At 39.6% G+C, this 19,681-nt stretch overlaps 1 protein-coding gene and 1 long non-coding RNA gene across 4 annotated transcripts in view; one reads left to right on the top strand and one right to left on the bottom strand.

Moving 5' to 3' along the window:
- LOC143936089 (uncharacterized) overlaps window positions 1-19,681 on the top strand; it is a 144,110-nt gene that overhangs the window by 50,481 nt on the left and 73,948 nt on the right. The window lies entirely within an intron of this gene.
- Window positions 1-19,681, bottom strand: part of LOC143936081 (uncharacterized) — a 99,422-nt gene that overhangs the window by 11,287 nt on the left and 68,454 nt on the right. Inside the window, exons 32-35 of the mRNA XM_077460414.1 lie at window positions 9,460-9,927; window positions 7,402-7,500; window positions 3,637-3,677; window positions 43-171 (exon numbers count right to left, since the gene is read on the bottom strand). Of these exons, the coding sequence (XP_077316540.1) occupies window positions 43-171; window positions 3,637-3,677; window positions 7,402-7,500; window positions 9,460-9,927 (737 nt within the window). The remainder of the gene's footprint in view (window positions 1-42; window positions 172-3,636; window positions 3,678-7,401; window positions 7,501-9,459; window positions 9,928-19,681) is intronic.

Below are 19,681 nucleotides of genomic sequence, written 5' to 3' on the forward strand. Positions count from 1 at the left end.
CACAAAGTAACAGCTCTAATAGTACATTACGAAGACACTTACAGCTTGGCAAGTTGTCTGGCACTTTATTGGTTGGCATTCAACTGCGTAAAACTCGGAGTTACGGTCCATGCTGTAGGAACATTTACATGTTTGGCAGGAGCCCTGTGGTTGAGGAATTTCTGATCCACGCTAAACAACAAAAAAACATTGATTAAGGAATTATTTTATATATATATATACAGGCAAGCAAACCAGTTACTTGATTACTATTACTTGATATCGCTGTCTTGGCAAAATCTTAAAATTGTGATATAATGTATAATGTATATTTAACTTACTAAAATAAAATTTCAGAATATTTACCACATTTTTAAACCAGATAAATACAGTATGAGTTTATCATTAAGGGGAGCCTGTACTGAAAGAAATACAGGTTTAGTGACCGCCAATCTAATTCTGAAAATGCTAACTGTCTGGCTATCAAATTGATCCTTTGGCTTTAGGACTTTCTTAGCCACTGATCTGGAACAATCATGCAGATCAAGAACATCAGAGTGAAGTCACTCCTGTTCTTCCAGCATGTTGAGGTCCAGTGACTCAGAAAGCATGGTAGCCAGGCGACTGGTATTTTTAGAAGAAGAGGTTAGCAAGAGGAACCTCTGTAGTTTCTTGGTACAAGTTTCCCTTAAAGTGTATGTGTAGCGCAGATCTTTTTTTTTTTTTTTTTTGTAGTTTAGGTTTAGTGTGGAGAAAGGTTAAAATCTCTGTCATTGTATTTTCTGCTGTATTTCAATAGGGAGAATTCTCTTTGCTTCATGAACCGGAGACACAACAGGAGATGAAAGGAAATTCCCCTCTTTGATAGCTGACACTAGGCCAGGTGTGCTTATTGGAAGATTAACTTTCTCTGTTGTTCTTATGATTATTATTTCCTATCCCTCTCAGTAACTAAAGACACCAGAACAAAAAAAAAGGAGATGAATCTTCCAAGTGTGGACACAAACAGCAATAAAAAAAAAGTGGCAGAGGTTCTAATCTTTCCATACTATATAAAAAAAATCTATGGACTATACATACAGTTTGTATTTCTTGAAAGCACCTGTCCGTATGGGTGAATAGACATATTTTGACATTCAAAGCTAAAATATGTTGCAATGCAGAAATAAGAGTTGGTAAAAGCAGGCTGTAGTAGATGCATACAGTACTGCTTGTAATCACAACTGCCCCTAACATGAGGGAACCAAACAGAGGCAGCATATCACTGTCCTTGCTAAGATATGCCGCATAGGCCCACTTCCAAACTATGCATCTCCTGCGTTTAACAAAAAAAGTTGAATGGCAGCAGTTAGCCCCGGTTCACACTATTGTGATGACAGACATCACATGTAACGTGTAGCGCACTGCTGTTCACATTACATGCGATGTCTGTGCGGGACGGTGCGATGTCAGCCATACAGATAGTATGGCTGATATCGCACAGCATTCAGTGCAAACACGCACAGGACCCTTTTTTCTGTTTGGACCAGAATCGGATCGCATGTGTGTTCACACATATGTGATCCGTTTCATGTCCGAACTCTCAGTTCGCAGTGCTATATGCGAGCTGAAATGGGGGTGTCGTTAACATATAATGACACTCCCCAGCAGTTTGCATATGGCAGTGTGAACTGCCGTGGATGCCAGGTGCGATGCGGGAACCCGCAGTTGATTCGCAGGGTTCTCGCATCGCAATAGTGTGAAATCAATCATCATATCCTGATTCGCATGTATCATAGTGTCATAGCTCACTAAATATTTAATATGCATGTATTAGAATTGAGTGCATTTATGAGCTTGGCCTCAAGAGGGAGACAACATATAACTATATAATACTATACTATACTATAATTAGATTATTCAATTTATCTAATTTTTGGGGCATATTTCTCAGTTGTTATTCAGCATTAAAGTGGTTCTAAAGCCTTTTTTTTTATTTTGAATAGAGTAAGGGAGGGTTATATCCCCTCTCAGGTTTTTTTTTTCACCATCTCTGTCCCATTGCAGAGATTTCCCTTCACTTCCTGTCCCATAGCCAAACAGGAAGTGAGAGGAAATCCTTGCAAATTAAAGGAATTTCATGGAGACCCCCAGCTCACCAGAAACTAGTTTCCCCATTGGAAAATGTACCATCTTTTATTTTTCTGGGGACAACCCAACATTTGGGGGTTTTCTTTTTGCGTTCACTTTCAATGGTAATGGTAAACAGGACAAATAGAGAGGATGCATCTCCTGGGGGGGGGGGGGGGGGGCACAGACAGCAGTAAAACGTGACAGGGGCTCTAATGCCACTCCACCCTATTCAAAACTAAAAAAAAGTTTTGCCTTTAGTTATACTTTAAAGATTTTCACCTTAATGCATTCTATGTATTGAGATGAAATAGAGGGAGGGGGGAAATAGGGAGTTTGGGACTTTATATGAGGCATAAGAAAGTAGGTCTGATGCATGCACCCTTGGTTGTCAATAAGACTGAAGGAAAGGTTGGGACTTTATATGAAAAATGCAACTGAAAAGTGATACTGGACAGTGGGTGTCTGACCAAATTTTTTTTCCCATTCTCCTGTTATTCGAGACCCCTGACCAACAGTTGAACCTTACTAATTTCAGATACTACCAGCATCTTCTCCTGATGAGTTCCATGAAATGCATCGAGTCATTCTAATGCTTTTATTATATACATTATATGGGGTCATTTCATAATTTTTACCTTATTTTATTGTATTATGCTGTAACAATCATGATTTCTTATATAGCTATTGTGTGATATATGGATTAATGTGCCTGACTTTTTACAACGTTGCTACCATTTAATATTATGCTGTAAGCCTATAATGTATTATATATGAAACAAATATTATTTCTATGCATATATTGTCCTGCGTTGCTGTGACATTGAGATCCAGTATGTACAGTCACAGTTTACAAATTTTTTGGTCAGACACCCACTGTCCAGTATCACTTTTCAGTTGCATGTTTCATATAAAGTGCCAACCTTTCTTTCAGCCTATTATGTATTAAGATGAAAAACCTTCTGTGCTGCAAAATACCCAGCACCCACTATATTTACCTGAGACCAATCCAGCGATGTGCATAAGAGCAGCGGCTTTCATCGCTTTCACCGGTGTCTCCCTCCTCCCTGGGCAGATTGATAGCAGTGGAAGCCATTGGCTCAGTCAATCAAAAGCTGTGCCGGGCGAGCAGGGGGTGGGCCAAGCTGCCTGCTCTGTGTCAATAGATGCAGACAGGGCAGCTCAGGAGCGAGCATACACGAGTGCTCCCATGGGAAGTGACTTTCCATGGGGACACTTGCTTGGGGGGGGCGCGGAGAGCTGGCAGTGGACCCAAAAAGAAGATTGAGGCTGCTCTGTGCGAAATCATTGCACAGAGCAGGTAAATATAACATGTATATTATTTTAATTTAAAAAAAAAGCTTTAATGTCGCTTTAAAAGACGTATATACACTGGTCATGATATATTTTAGTTGAGATGTATATTTCTTACTGTATCTTCTTTTGTTCAGACTGAAAACTGTATAAGACATTTAATGTCACTTACTGATATAATTATAAAACACTATAGTATCTTATAAAACAAAAGAATAAAGATTAATATCTTACCTGGTAGACTACATTTTCGACCACGCACACAGTTTCAGGAACTGTTGTAAGAAAAAGAAAATACACATTAGATAGATTACTTGTTTTCTGATTTTCAATCAGTTGTTTTGCACAGGAAATACTTGAGGGCTAATGGATTATGAGTTTGCATTGCAGTGAAAGTGAAATGAATGTTAGCCAGCAAATACAGCAACTGCGAAACCCAGAAGTTCACTGAATTTGCGTTAATCAAAATCCCTTATAATCTACTCTAGTCAGACTCCAAAATGGTCACGGGGTAGATATTTCATGAAGCCTCTACTTTTTAACCTTCACCCCCATCCTTTTGTATCAATTAATAAAATCTGACTCCCTTTGAGAAACTTGTAAGTGCTGGCATTCTTTTACATCAAATTTTCTGTATGTGAGAGACAGCATGGATCCTGCAGTGGGTGTATTGCAGAATCGTTTACTTGAGTGAATCGGGGTTCTCAGATCATCACATTACCCAACAGCTATATGACAAAGCCTCACTGGGTCCAAGTGCTGGCCTTGCCTCACCATGCTTTGTAGGGGACAAAAGGGATGATTTACTAAAACTGAAGAGTGCAAAATCGGGTGCAGCTGTGCATGGTAGCCAATCAGTTTATAACTTCAATTTGTTCAATTAAGTATTGGCAAATAAAAAAAACATGGAAGCTAATTGGTTTCTATGCAGAGCTACACCAGATTTTGCATTCTCTAGTTTTACTAACCTCGATCTGCATCAAGCAGTGGTCACAATAGATACAGTGTTACTATTCTAACAATGTATTGCTCTGGTCACAGTACTAAAATGTACTAAAAAGGAAAAACAATTGAAAGAAAATTATTACATTTTTAGTTGTTTTTTTGTTTGTTAAATACTGTCACCAGTCAGTGACCCTGATCATAGCCATACCAGCTATATTATGACACTGTACTGCAGTAAAAAATTGTGACAAAAAAATTACAAATTCAAAAAACTCACCATGCCTCTTACTAAATACCTGGGACTGTCTACTTTCCACAAAGGGGTAATTTGGGAGATATTTGTACTGTTCAGGTGTTTTGGTCCTCAACAAATGAGATAGGCCATCAGTACTTCAGATTGATCGATTTTCAGATATATACAATAGTTTGTAGACTCTATAACTTTCACACAGGCTAAATAATATACACTGATTTGGGGTATTTTCACCCAATAAATGTAACAGAATACAGTTTTGCAAGAAAAATTGGTGTATACACTGCGCCCTAAAGTATCACCACTCTGCTCCTTATGAATGAAATTTTCTGAGGCTTAAACAGGAAGTAAACCCTGATGGGTTTACTTCCTCTTTATCTCCCTGCAAAGGTAAAGCATAATAGGCTACTATGCATCGCATAGTAGCCCATTATGTGTCACTTACCGTGTTTCCCCGATAGTAAGACACCCCCGATTGTAAGACGTATCGGGAGTTTCAGAGGGGTCAGCTAATATAAGCCGTACCCCGAAAGTAAGACATATGTCTTACTTTCGGGGAAACACGGGGGTATTGCCGCCTCCAGTGGCGTACTAAGAGTGGGGCGGGGGGTGCGGGCCGCACCGGGTGCCACACCCTCCGACTGAAGAGACAGTGCCGTTCTGATCAGTCTCGGGCAGCGGCTGTCACTCACAGCCGAGCAGAGTGAAGCCGCCTCCCCCTCCTCTTGTATGGCTACACAGTGCTGTCCATGAAGCCGCCTCCTCCTCCTCCTCCATACACAGCACTGTGTAGCCATACAAGAGGAGGGGGAGGTGGCTTCACTCTGCTCGGCTGTGAGTGACAGCCGCTGCCCGAGACTGATCAGAACGGCGCGACGCAACCACAGAGAAGGGGATTATTGCGCCAGGTCCCGGATCACTGCCGACAGGTGTCACTGGCTCTGTGTCCTCCCGGTACAGGTCAGTGCTGGTCATACAGAGAGAGACCAAGGAGGGGGAGGGGGAGGGGGGGTGTGAAGAGATTCTCTGCAGCTCTTATTATGTAACCGCAAGATGCAGCTGAGGAGGACTACAAGTCCCAACATACCGGGCTGTGTGGGCTTACAGTTCTCCTCTGCTGAGCATAGCAGCTTTGTATGCTTGGACTTGTAGTCCTCCATAGTGCAGCCTTGCATGCTGGGACTTGTAGGCCTCCTCTGTAGTACAGTGCAGCCTTGCATGCTGGGACTTGTAGTCCTCTGTAATGCAGTGCAGCCTTGCTTGCTGGGACTTGTAGTCCTCTTCTGTAGCGCAGTGCAGCTCTGCATGCTGGGATTTTTTTCCAATATAAGACATACCCCGAAAGTAAGACATAGTGGGGCTTTTGGGGATAAAAAGAAAGTAAAACACTGTCTTACTTTCGGGGAAACACGGTACCTGACACAAGAGCCAGCGATGTCACCGCTGTCCCCTGTAGTCCGGAGCGTCCATCTTCTTCCGGGTATCGCTGCTACGGCCACTCACAGCGCCCGGAACAGTGATAACGTCACTCCCGCGCATGCCCATGGGAGCCGCCACTAACAACATATCACCGTGCACATGCGCTGTAGACAGCTGTCGCTGTATTTTAGTAAATATCTCCTAAACCGTGTAGGTTTAGGAGATATTTCTTGGACCTACAGGTAAGCCTTAATCTAGGCTTACCTGTAGGTCAAAGTGGTTTGTAAGGGTTTACAACCACTTTAGTAAAATAATCATAGGCCCTCAGAAGAAGTCAGTGTATGACGAAACGTTAGGGACGTAGCCTACCGGATGTGACGATTGCGCCTCAGCGTTTCAGCCAGCTGGATTTCCAGGAAGCCAGCCGCCGGTGTATACAGCGGATGTCTCGGGTTCTTCCGGCGGCCGGAATATCTAAGGCACAGTGCACTTTCATTATAATTTTATGCTCTTAAAGGAATGTTTTATGGTACGCAGAACTGGATGTGTGGGGGGTTTGTTTGAATCAATAAATTGAACGGGATTACACTATGTGGATTTGTTTTTTGTATATTTCGGGAACCCATCCCACGCTTTGCTGACATCTGGTGGAAAGAATCAGGAATAGCAGGGAGAAAGTGGATAAAGAAAAGATCCTTATGTTTAAAGGCCTGAATTTTATCTGTGTCTGGTGAGTGTATCCCCATTGGGGGAGCTTCGGTGCTTCACATGGTAGAATTTGGTGGAAGCCTCAGACAAAGGGCAGCAAGGACTTTCTCACTTAAACCACTTTTTTATCTCTCCTGCTTTTTCCGGCACTTTATGGGACTATATTGTTTTTATTTTTAATTTAATTTAATTAATTGTATTTGAGGATTCACTGTGATTGGTGGACAGAACTAAGCAATGCTGCAATGTTTTAGAGTAATTTTTAGTATAGGATCTCTTACTTATTGCCTTTCTTAGAATACAGTTTTGCCTAAATTTATGAAGAAAGATTATTTATTTGCAAAATTTTATAATTGGAAAAAAAGAAAAACGCATTTGTTTTCAAATGTTTAGTCTTTTTTTAGTTTAGTGAGCAAAAAATAAAAACCCAGTGGTGATTAAATACCACCAAAAGAAAGATATATTTGTGTGAAAAAAATATATATACAAATTACATATGGGTATGTGTTGCGTGCCCGCACAATTATCATTCAAAATGTGACAGCACTAAAAGCCGAAAATTGGCCTGGACAGGAGGGGGGTAAAAGTTCCCTGTATTGAAGTGGTTAATGTAGGATGGCCTATATATGATCTATTTAACGGAAGGTAACTTATACGTGATCTATTGGACTTACCACATGTAATATTGGGGCAGCATGCACCTGGTGGAATAAAAGTAGCCACTTTGTAGCCTGCAGCACATATTGGCATCTGGCATTCACAAACTCCACATGCTGTAAAATGACAAAAAAAACACTCATTGTCACAATAAAGTTTGATTTAACGTTTATCTAAACCTCACATTTTTCCTCTTAGTTTTGGAGAAAGAGTAGGGAAGGGTTATAACCCATATGACTTCTTTTTCTGTATGTGTCTCATTTGATAGACTTCCCTTTGCTTCTGGCCATGCACATACCACAATTAAAGGGAAGCTATAAAAAGTGAGACGATGTCTCTCTCCTAGACATTTGACACCCTAAAAGTATTTTTTCATTGGGAAATGTCCCCCCTCTACCTGTTCCAGTTACAACATTAATATTTTGTGTCTAAAATTGATATTAAAATTACGCCATCAAACCAAACATATAGCTCATACAGCTGCTGCTGTAATATACCATTTATACTGCGCCAAACACACAGTAAGCATTTGATGCATACATGAGGAATACCAAAATCAAAAGCATATAATACGAGGGCAATCCAACTAAACCAAAGTTCAGTTGGTTTCAAAGTATGAGCGCATTCATTTCAACTGTGTGTGAAAATGTTCCAGACTTGAACAATTTTAGACATGTGTTGAAACTGCCACACCCCTGAAAAGCGATCCATGTTCGTATCACTTTTCAATGAGATTGGCAAGTGGTGAAGAAGAAATATGATCCCCCCTGGTCAAAAGTTTTAACCCAGTAAATGCCACACCTATGCGCTGCAACTGCATGCATTGTACTTGGTTGAGTGGCATTTGCGGGTTTGACCCCATTGAAGCTGGCCATTCAAGGCGGTATTATCTGGCAAAAGCAACAGGGGTGATCATTTTTTCTGTGGCAGCAAAGCATCTTGACCACATCATGTGAGCACCTCTGTCCACTGCATTTGCAGCATAAAGTGACTTCCATCATTAAAGTATGTGCAAGCAAAAAGGTTTTTTTATGCTTCTTGGAAGTGATTAGATATTCTTTGCAAAGTGAAGCTTCACCACATTCGCTAAGCTCTGGAGAAAACTCCCTTGCAGGGTGCAACTTCAATTCAAGTTCAATCAAGTGAACAGTGTATATGCCTTTAGTAAACCAACTCGAAACTAAATATCACTAAATAAGAGGAATACTGTATACAGACTGATCAAAGCTATTGCTTTTCTTGTCATAGCTCTGTCTGGGGGTTATGTAAGTTGTGTGTTTTATCTTGAATTGTAGTGTATATTGTATTATACATACTGTAGTGCATGTTGTGTGTAGTTGTATGATAGGTATTGCAGCAGCTAGACAATGGAATATCTTGGTGTATTATCTAAATATCCATGGAAACATTTGTGTTTGATATTAGTATTAATTGCATTATCTGTCATTTTATTACAGAAACTCTACATTCTGACCTAAAGGCTAGTGTACATATTTTTTAAATATGTTTAGATGATATTTTTGTTCAATCTTCTGTAATGTTTTTTTAATTGTAATTAGCATATCATTTGTAGTCAATGTACCGTACATTTTGCTTGCTGTATCCTCTATTTTCAAGGATGTGCATACATATATATATATATATATATATATATATATATATATATATATATATATATATATATAGAAAGAGAGAAAGAGAGAGAGAGAGATCTAAGATAGATGTAGATATAGATATAGATATATATACACATATATATATATATATATATATATATATATATATATATATATATATATATATAGAAAGAGAGAGAGAGAGAGATCTAATATCTATCTATCTATCTATATATAGTATATAATATATAATACGCTACTTGAATGCCCGGAATATAGGGGATAAAACAAGCACTGACCACAGTTACTGGTCTTGCCAGTAACTGGTTACATATTCTGTAAATAGGGAAACTGGAGACATGTTGACTTGCACATGCATTGAATGAGCACAGCTTCACTGTATTTTCTTTTCTAAATTATCGTCTACTTCAGTAAATAAATCCTACTGAGTAAACTTACTTGTTGTACTGGAAACAGGTGTAGTTGTTGGTGGAGATGTAGTAGATCCAGTTGTTGAAGGTGTCGTAGTAGTGCTTTCAGTTGTTGATGATGATGTAGTTAATGTGGACGGAGTTGTAGATGGTGGAGTTGAGATGGTTCCAGTTGTTGATGGTGGAGTTGAGATGGTTCCAGTTGTTGATGGTGGAGTTGAGATGGTTCCAGTTGTTGATGGTGGAGTTGAGATGGTTCCAGTTGTTGATGGTGGAGTTGAGATGGTTCCAGTTGTTGATGGTACAGTTGTAGATGGAGTAGTCGGAGTGGTTTCAGTTACTGTGCTTGATGATGTAGTGGTGGGTGTTGTTGTTGTGGAGCTAACAGTTATAGGAGTTGTACAAGGCCCCACACTTCTCTCAATTAAACATGTATCACCGCAAGTGGCATAGTATGCACAGCCATCAGCATCTTCTGTGTTGTAGATTGTTTCCCCTGAAATATAGATTTAAAGTCAAGCTGAAGTGTATAACAAAGCAACATCCCTGAATCATTTCATAAGTGGATATGTTTTTTGTTTTCATTTCCTGATTGTATTTTTTTGCTTATTGATATATATATACTATATTACTAAAAGTATTGGGAAGTCTGACTTTACACGCACATGAAGTTTAATAGAATCCCATTCTTAGTTCATAGGGTTCAATATTGAGTTGGCCCACTCTGTGCAGCTATAATATCTTCAGCTCTTCTGGGAAGGCTGTCCACAAGGTTTAGGAGTGTGTCTATGGGAATGTTTGACCATTACTCAAGAAGCGCATTTGTGAGGTCAGGCAACTGATCAGGCAACTAATGTTGGATGAGAAGGCCTGGCTCGTAGTATCCGCCTTAAAGGTGTTCTTTTGGGTTGAGGTCGGCACGCTGATGTCCAAAGACATGCATGCGTGAGTTTTGGGTGAAGAAACTTGACTGACCTGCTCAGAGTCCTGACCTGAAACCCTATAGAACACCTTTGGGATGAATTAGAGCGGAGATTGTGAGCCGGGCCATTTCGTCCCTTTCAGTACCTGACCTCACAAAGTTAAAGTTTTTTTTTGTGTGTTATTACAGAGTACCTTGCAAGCCAAGAACAGCCTGTAAAAGAAGGACATCTATACTTACCTTTTCGGTCAGCCTTTGTCTTCATACTATGGTGCGTTGCAGATCCCCAACAGCTATGGGCAATAAACACTTCCAGGTGTCCCGAATACCTGCTCCCACTGCCGCATAATACGATTCTTCCCAAAGGCTCGTCCTTTAAATAAAAAGAGAGGCGCTTCCAAGTGCAGTAACACACTTTTTTTTTTTTAAACAAATGGGGGTAAAAACACTCACAGAAAGGTAGAGTAAAATGAGCTCATCAACCCACACAGACATGGCAGTAGGTCCTAGCCCCACTAGGATCCAGGAGCTCCAAGCTCCAAGCTGGTCCTGGAAGTCCTTCAGCCATCTTGCATCTGGCATCTGTCTTTCCCTCTGCTACTGGTCGGCTAATGCGGATCCAGGAGAGCCGTGACAGGAGACCTAACGCCACTTCTGTGTGGGATGATGAGCTTGTTTTACTCTACCTTTCTGTGAGTGTTTTTAACCGCATTTGTTTAATAAATACTGGTATTACTGCACTTAGAAGTGCCTCTCTATTTATATTTCTCTAGAGTTTGCTTCTTTTCTTTGAGTGCTGCTCAAATCCCATCTGTGCATTCTCCAGTTGTTCTTAGTCCCTTTGAATGGCAGCTCAAAGAACTAGGATATCCAGAGCTTCCATTCATACAGAAGCACCCTATATACCGCCACCTTTCTCGTACATCCTTTTTGAAATACAAGCTGACCAGTGAAAATAAACTGTTTGCAGCAAGAGGAGCAGGAATACACACCCCTGGAATTCTCAGGTACCTTCAGTAGCTAGGAATCAGCAAAGCTCCCGAGTTGGAAGGCACACCAGAATGGTAAGTATAGACGTTTTCTTTCACAAGCTAGTCTTAGTTAATAAGTGAACCTGTCGTGACCGACCGCTTTAACGTAAACATGAGTAATGCTGCTAGACATGATAAAATAATGATGATTATAATAATATTCATCATGATACACTTTGTAAATATTATTCAACACCTTGTTTAATGAGAGATCCCTAGAAACTGTAGAATGTAATAGATAAACATGACTACTATGGGCAGAATGGATATACTGTAACATAAAGATATGTTGGAATATAAATGAATACAGGCATACCCCACTTTTAAGTACACAATGGGGTTTATTTACTAAAGCTGGAAAGTGCAAAATCAGGCTCACTTCTACATAGAAACCAATGAGCTTCTAACCTCAGCTTGTTCAATTAAGCTTTTGTAATAAAACCTGGAAGCTCATTGGATTCTATGCAGAACTGAGCCTGATTTTGCACTTTCCAGCTTTAGTAAATAAACCCCATTGTGTACTTAAAAATGGGGTATGCCTGTAATGTGTTATTGCAATTTAAGTTCAGTTTTAAACCTTGAGAACCTGGTCCCCCCTGCCAATCTTATACTTACCTATCCCTTATAGCCGAGATATTGGCATGCCCTGGGCATGGTAATATCTTGGCTATACGGCCTCTTCGCTGCAGCACAGCCACCTATCAGAATCTCATTCATGTCACAATTTACATTCAACAGAGTTTATACTCTATAGTGTAGGGAGTACAAACTCTCTACGGGATTGAATGTACATTTTGGTGCACATGTGGGCTAAGGACAAGAGCATCAAAAAGACTTTGAGTGCTGATCCTCCTGAATTGGGGATAAGTAAATTAAAAACTCGGGGTACTTAATACAACTGCACTTAAGATCCCGGTCACATAGATTGTGCCATTAAAATCATGCTAGTACGATATCAAAGTAGCATTTCAGTGCTACTTCAGGGACTTAAGAGACATCTGTGTGACTTCATGCACAGATGTCTATGCAAGTCGCAACTGAACTTGCAAAAAGTATTGCAGGAACTATCAAAATTGGTGCGATGGATATAGAGTCGCACTGATTTGACCTCTTCTTTCAATGCGGACAATAAGGTGCAACTTATCATGCGATTTGAAACTGTCAAATTGCTTGTTAAGTCACACTGGTGTGAACAGGGCTAACTGCAATTACCTATTTAATTGCTGTTTACCAGGAGAACTGCCTAATTGTTTAAAGGCTAATGCCCCGTACACACAATCAGAAAATCGTACGGAAAATACCGCTTTCGAAGCGATCGTACGATAATCGGATCGTCAGTACAGAGCTTTCGAGAGCCAATTAGGACAGTACATCCAATATTATTCTATCGGACATGCACGGAATTTTTTTCGTACGATGCCAGATCGTACGATTTTCGTTTAATCAGTACAGCTATCGTTCGAAAATCAGTGGTGTAGTGGTTAGCACTCTCACCTAGCAGTAAGAAGGGTCGCTGGTTCAAATCCCAACCACGACACTACCTGCCTGGAGTTTGCATGTTCTCCCTGTGCCTGCGTGGGTTTCCTCCAGGTGCTCCGGTTTCCTCCCACAATCCAAAGACATGCAGTTAGGTTAATTGGCTTCTGTCCAAAATTGGCCCTAGTATATGAATAGGGACCTTGGATTGTGGGCTCTTTGAGGGTTGGGACCAATGTGAGTCTGTAATGTACAGGGGCAATTGTTGACACTCACTCAGGTTGAACTGGTGTCTATATTCAACCTTACTAACTAACTATGAAACATCACTTCCGAATTTTTTTTCTGTCGTGCGGGAATTTTCGTGACTTTAGTAAACTCATCAGATTTGATCTGAGATTAGCATGCAATAAAAAATGGACGATCATTCATCTGATAATCTCATCGTGTGTATGGGGCATTAGTTCACCTTTTCCGATAGAATTTCATTTTTCATAATACATAGAAGCCTTTGCTATTGTCTTTTCTGCCCAAGCTATCCCACTGTGCTCATCTCTCACTTACCTAGCCCAAGGCAACTTTGAATTTGCATCTCTCAGTTCAAAATTCCAAAAAAGCACTCTGAGCCCTGACTTCCTGTAGCGTCATGTAACCATCCAGGGTCATGCACCGCTGTACTGCATTACAGAATAGGGCGTGTTTTACCTCTATGGACCACACCTCACTAATTACTATACCACCCCTTTTTTATTTCCTCATACTTTCCTGTTTCTTCCTTTGAGGTGGCCATACGCCATTCAGTCTGAGTATACAATCCCAATGAGATCTATCATCAACTATTTAGCTCAAGGGCCTGATTTGATATGGATCCAATCAATTGTTCAGGTGAGTCCTCCCATACCATAATTTTGGTAAATCTAAGGGAAATTGTACAGAGATTGTACAATCAGATTGCATAGTGTATTGCCAGCTTTATACATGTACATGAGAGGGAGACATTCAGCTGTCATTGATCTTGTAATCCAGGCCTAGTTTACCCCAATTTCACAATCAGGCCCCATTCACACAGCGTAGTGGGAGCACAAGTTTTTTGGTGCATTTTTCCCATGACACATATATGGCAGCCCATTGATTTCAATGGATTGTCCTACTTGTGACGAATGCATCAAAGTAGCTCATGGGGCATGTTGGTGCATTGGGATCAGCGCATGTTTTACTGTTCCTTTGTTGCATATTTTTGCCCTCTACAGTTGGGGTGCTAATAACAATTAATGGCACAGAAAGCGCAACCAGTTAATTTTTAAAGGTGGCCATACACTATACAATCCAATTGTACAATCTCTGTACAGGCTCCTTTAGATTTACCAAAACTATATAATAGGAAGACACACCTATCTATTCAATCACTCTGTATCCAATCAGGCAGGCCCTTGCACTACATACAGTGCCTTGAAAAAGTATTCACACCCCTTGCAATTTTCCACATTTTGTCATGTTACAACCAAAAACATAACTATATTTAATTGTTTTTTTGTTTTTAGTTTTTTGATAGATCAACACAAAGTGGCACATAATTGTGAAGTGGAAGGAAAATCATAAATGTTTTTTTAACATTTTTTACAAATAAATATACATGAAAAGTGTGGCATGCATTTGTTTTCTGCCCCCCCCCCCCCCCCCCCCGAGTCAATACTGTGTAGAACCACCTTTCGCTGCAATTACAGCTGCATGTCTCTACCAGCTCTGCACATCTGGAGAGTGATATGTTTGCCCAATTCTTCTTTGCAAAATAGCTTAATCTCTGCCAGATTGGATGGAGAGCATATACGAACAGCAACTTTCAAGTCTTGGGCCGCGTACACACGCGGGGACTGTTCGCTGAAACTGTCCGCTGAAACCAAGTTTCAGCGGACAGTCCGCTCGTGTGTGGGCTTTCAGCGGACAGTTTCAGCGAACAGTCCGCTGAACAAGGTTTTTCGGAAATTCCGAAAAACTGTCCGCTGAAACCTTGTTTCAGCGGACAGTCCCCGCGTGTGTAGGCTTGTTCGTCAAACAAAGTTGCGCGCATGCTCAGAAAGGATTTTCACGCCGAAAGTTATAATGCAGTGTATAGGACGTCGTATTTTTCGTCCCGTCGTACATGCCGTTCACGTCATCGCGCACGGTTTCAGCAAACTGTTCGTCCGTCGTGTGTGGCCATGTCCGTCCATGCTAATTTTGAGCGGACTGTTTGCCGAAACTGTTTGACGGACAAAGTTGGGCGAACAGTCCCCGCGTGTGTACGCGGCCTTGCTTTTCACTTTCAACTGGAATTAGATCTGGACTTTAACTGGGCCTTTCTAACATGTGAATATGCTTTGGTCTAAACCATTCCATTTTAGCTCTGACTGTATGTTTAGGGTCGTTACCCTGCGGGAAGGTGAACCTCTGCCCTACTCTCAGGTTTTCTTCTAAAGCCCCGTACACACTATCAGATTGTCTGCTGAATTTTTCCTTCAGATTTACCAAAACCATGTAGTAGAAGGGCCTGCCTGATTGCATACACATTGAAACTCCTAAGGTTTGACCTCATAATATATGGTTTTGGTAAATCTGAAGGAAAAACTCAGCAGACAATCTGATAGTGTGTACGGGGCTTAAGATTGCCCTGTATTTGGCTTCATCCATCTTCCCATCAGCTCTGACTAACTTCCTTGTCCCTGATGAAGAAAATTATTCCCACAACATGAGGCCGCCACCACCATGTTTCACAGTGGGGATGGGCAATGTGCAGTGTTAGTTTTCTGTCACACATAGCTTTTGCTTTTAGACCAAAAATTCTAATTTTGCTCTCATCTGACCAGAGCACCTTCTTCCACATGTTTGCAGTGTCCCCCACAGGGCTTCTCGCAAACTACAAATGGAACTTTTTATGGCTTTATTTCAGCAATAACTTTCTTCTTACCACTCTTCCTAAAGGCCAGATTTGTGGAGTGCATGACTAATAGTTGTCCTGTGGACAGATTATTCTACCTGAGCTGTGGATCTTGGCAGCTCCTCCAGAGTTACCATGGGCCTCTTGGCTGCTTCTCTGATGAATGCTCTCCTTGCCCAGCCTATCAGTTTAGGTGGATAACCATGTCTTGGTAGGTTTGCAGCTTTTTCCATTTTCGGATTATGGATTGAACAGTGCTCCATGAGATGTTCAATGCTTGGGATCTTTTTTTTAACCCAACCCTGCTTTAATCTTCTCCACCTTCCTGGTTCTCTAACAAACCTCTGAGGGCTTCACAGAGCAGATGTAACTCAGCTCAGTATTTATACTGAGATTAAATTACACACAGGTGGACTCTATTTACTAATTTGGTGACCAAATAGTTAAACTAGATTTAAGTGAGGGGTATCAGAGTAAAGGGGGTTGAATACAAATGCATGCCACACTTTTCAGATATTTATTTGTAAAAAAATGTGAAAAACATTTATCAATTTCATTCCACTTCACAATTATGTGCCACATTGTGTTGGTCTATCACATAAAATCCCAATAAAATACACTTACATTTTTTGTTGTGACATGACAAAACGTGGAAAATGTCAAGGGGTATGAATACTTTTTTAAGGCACCATAGTTGATGGTAGATCTGAAGTAGATTGTAAAATCACATTGCGCTGAATTGCAGCTAAGGAACTAGCAATACAATGAAAGGTAGCCTCCCTGGCGATTTCAGTACCAAAATCTGTAACCCCGAGCCAGACTCGGGATCGCATCGCTGGATCCATGTAGAGGTTACTTACCTTGTCCCCTGGATCCTGCAATATCTCCCTGCTGTGATCTGCGAGCCACCGTGTGTCGCTCGATCTGTCACATTACCAAGCTCTGTTCCCCGCGAGCGTTGCAACGCACAGGGACGGAATATGGTGCCAAATTCGAAAAGTAAAAAACACAGTATAGATGCAGTATACTGTAATCTTACAGATTACATTACTGATTCAAATAATTACACATCCCCTTTGTCCCTAGTGGTTTGGTGTGTCCTGCATGCGGTTTTATATTATAAATACTATTCTTTCTGCCAGGAAACTGGAGATTGTCCATAGCAACCAAAAAATTACCGTTTATATCAAAGGTGCTTTTAGACCAGCTAGAAAACAGTGATAATAAATTAGAATCACTTGCAGAATTGCGCGATAGTAATTTGTGGGGAAATTCATCATCAGACACTGAAAGTAATGACAACGACAATTCTGCAACTGACCACATTTCAGTGTTTTTGATTTGATTACATTATTGAATAATTGTTATTATTATTATATTATTATTTGTTATAATTATTTATAGTTATTTATTATATTATAATGTATGATATTTTTGTTTCAAACTTTATCATACCTGGGATGTCTGCTGGACTCTTGTTTGGACAGATTTAAGTGGGTTATTTCTAAGAATTTCAGGCCTACAATATAAAACGCCAAATTTCCATACAAAATAATGGTACCGCTTTCAGTACCTAAAATCTGAAATAATCGTACCGCCAAGGAGGTTAAAAAATGTAACGTTAACACTTTTTTGAAATACAGTATCACTGAAGCACCTCTAAACACAGGATCAATATATGCTAGCAAAACTTTGCCATGAGAGCAGGATATTTAAAAGTAACATTCTTCTTTCTCTTCAGGCTGGACTGCCAAGAATCAAAGTTTTGCTTTTTATCTGCAAGCCAAAATTGACTTACACGGTCATGCACTGTATATTTTCTGGTCCTATCATATGTTAACACTGCCCATAAGAATCCGGTCTATTTATGTACAGAACTGTACCTGTCACTTACCACTTTACTTATACCTGCAATTTTTAACAGATTCCTATTTTCTTTTAAATAATGATCCAATATCGTCAATTTTTAAAACAATGGGATTGATTTACAAAAGGCAAACAGACTGTTCTCTTTGAAAGGGAAGTTGTACTTTGCAAGAGAATTATTGTAAGAGCTTAGTGAATGTGGGGACATTTCACTTTGCAAAGCATACCCAATCCCTCACAAAGAAAATAAGGATACACAGAAAAAACATATTTAATACCAAAGATCGGAGCACCGCCTCCCCTAAATATAATCAAAAAATGCCAAGAAACAAGATTGGGAGTTTTGAGGTACCAAAAAAATCAAATCAAATTGGCAATACAAATTTCATAAATGTTATTTAAACATACATGATTAAAAATTCAAAAACGTTTTTTAAAACCAAAACATGAATGATCCTGCAGTCACAGTACAAAAGTTGGTTGTCTCTATATGTTTCACCATAATCATGGCTTCTTCTGGAGCTTTTGTAGGACCTTTATACAATATAACTAAAAAAATATAATTAATAATTTTAATAAAAAGAAGAAAAGTAAAAAAGAAAAAAAAAAGAAGAAGAAAATAGTACAAATAAAGACCCCAAAGGGTCTATTGAATTTACCATTCATATATTTACAAAAACACATATATATATATATATATATATATATATATATATATATATATATATATATATATATCGTCTGATGAATGCACTCTCAAATGTGGTCAAGGTTCCAAAGGACCCCCAGGGCCTGCCAGGATGTCCAATGAGGTATAAGTGCATGCATCCTACTTATCATTACTAAAGCCACTCATTTGACCACAAATTGGACCATAAATAGGTTTACCCTATTGTGATAAGAAGTCAATGAGTTCATAGGTTGATAATTATATCACTCCTATGAGGTATAATTCATATACTTGTGTAATGGATGTGATCCATTGTAGTAAGCTTCAAAGGGCCAGTGGAATCTGAAAAAAACACATAAAACATCAAAGAGTTTTCCTACAAATATAGGATTTTTCCAGAGGGATGTAATAATAAATTGGGCAAGCTCCTCTTACCTAAGCACTTCCTTCAATGATTACCAATTAATTTCCTTAGTATACCATTGAACCAGGAAAGACCAATATTGATTAGTCTATCCTAAGGGAATATCCCCTATGGAGGAATAATAGGTTAAAGTGAGAACCATGGCTGTGTTCCGCAATGAGCTGAAATGAACTTGCCACAATCTTATACTTTTAACCTCAGGTCTAGAATCCTGTAGGAACCATATAGGGCAATTAAGGGGATATTTAAAAGCCTCAGGGTGAAGGTGATATTGCTGTGGCCATTCACCCTATATAGTTCCTTCAGGATTCTAAAGTTGAGGTTAAAAGTAAGTTGTTTTTTGTGTGAGATTATGGCAAGTTGATTTCAGCATGTTGCTGAACACAGCCATGGTTATGACTTTAACATATTATTCCTCCATAGGGGATATTCCCTCAGGATAGACTAATCAATATTGGTCTTCCCTGGTTCAATGGTATCACAATGATACTAAGGAAAGGAATTGGTCATCTTTACTTTACTTACTACAAGTATATGAATTATACCTTATAGGAGTGATATAATTATCAGCCTATGAACTTCTTGACTTCTTATCGCAATAGGGTAGGTCTAATTTGGACCAATTTATGGTCAAATAAGTGGCTTTAGTAATGATAAGTTGGATGCATTAGCTCAATCAACCATATGCCTTTGCAGGTGTGAATTTAGGGCTATTGGCCCCCACCTTTATGGCACACTGGTACCTCATTGGACATCCTGGAGGGCCCTGAGGGTCCTTTGGAACCTTGACCACATTCATCAGATAATCTATATATATATATATATATATATATATATATATATATATATATATATATATATATATATATATATATATATATATATATATATATATATTTTGTAACTATGTAAAAAATATATGCATTGTAAATCCAATAGAACCTTTG

This window comes from Lithobates pipiens, unplaced genomic scaffold, assembly GCF_037356315.1.
Source record: "Lithobates pipiens isolate NorthernLeopardFrog02 unplaced genomic scaffold, aLitPip1_a1.2 Scaffold_10, whole genome shotgun sequence".
In the NCBI taxonomy this organism is placed as follows: domain Eukaryota; kingdom Metazoa; phylum Chordata; class Amphibia; order Anura; family Ranidae; genus Lithobates; species Lithobates pipiens.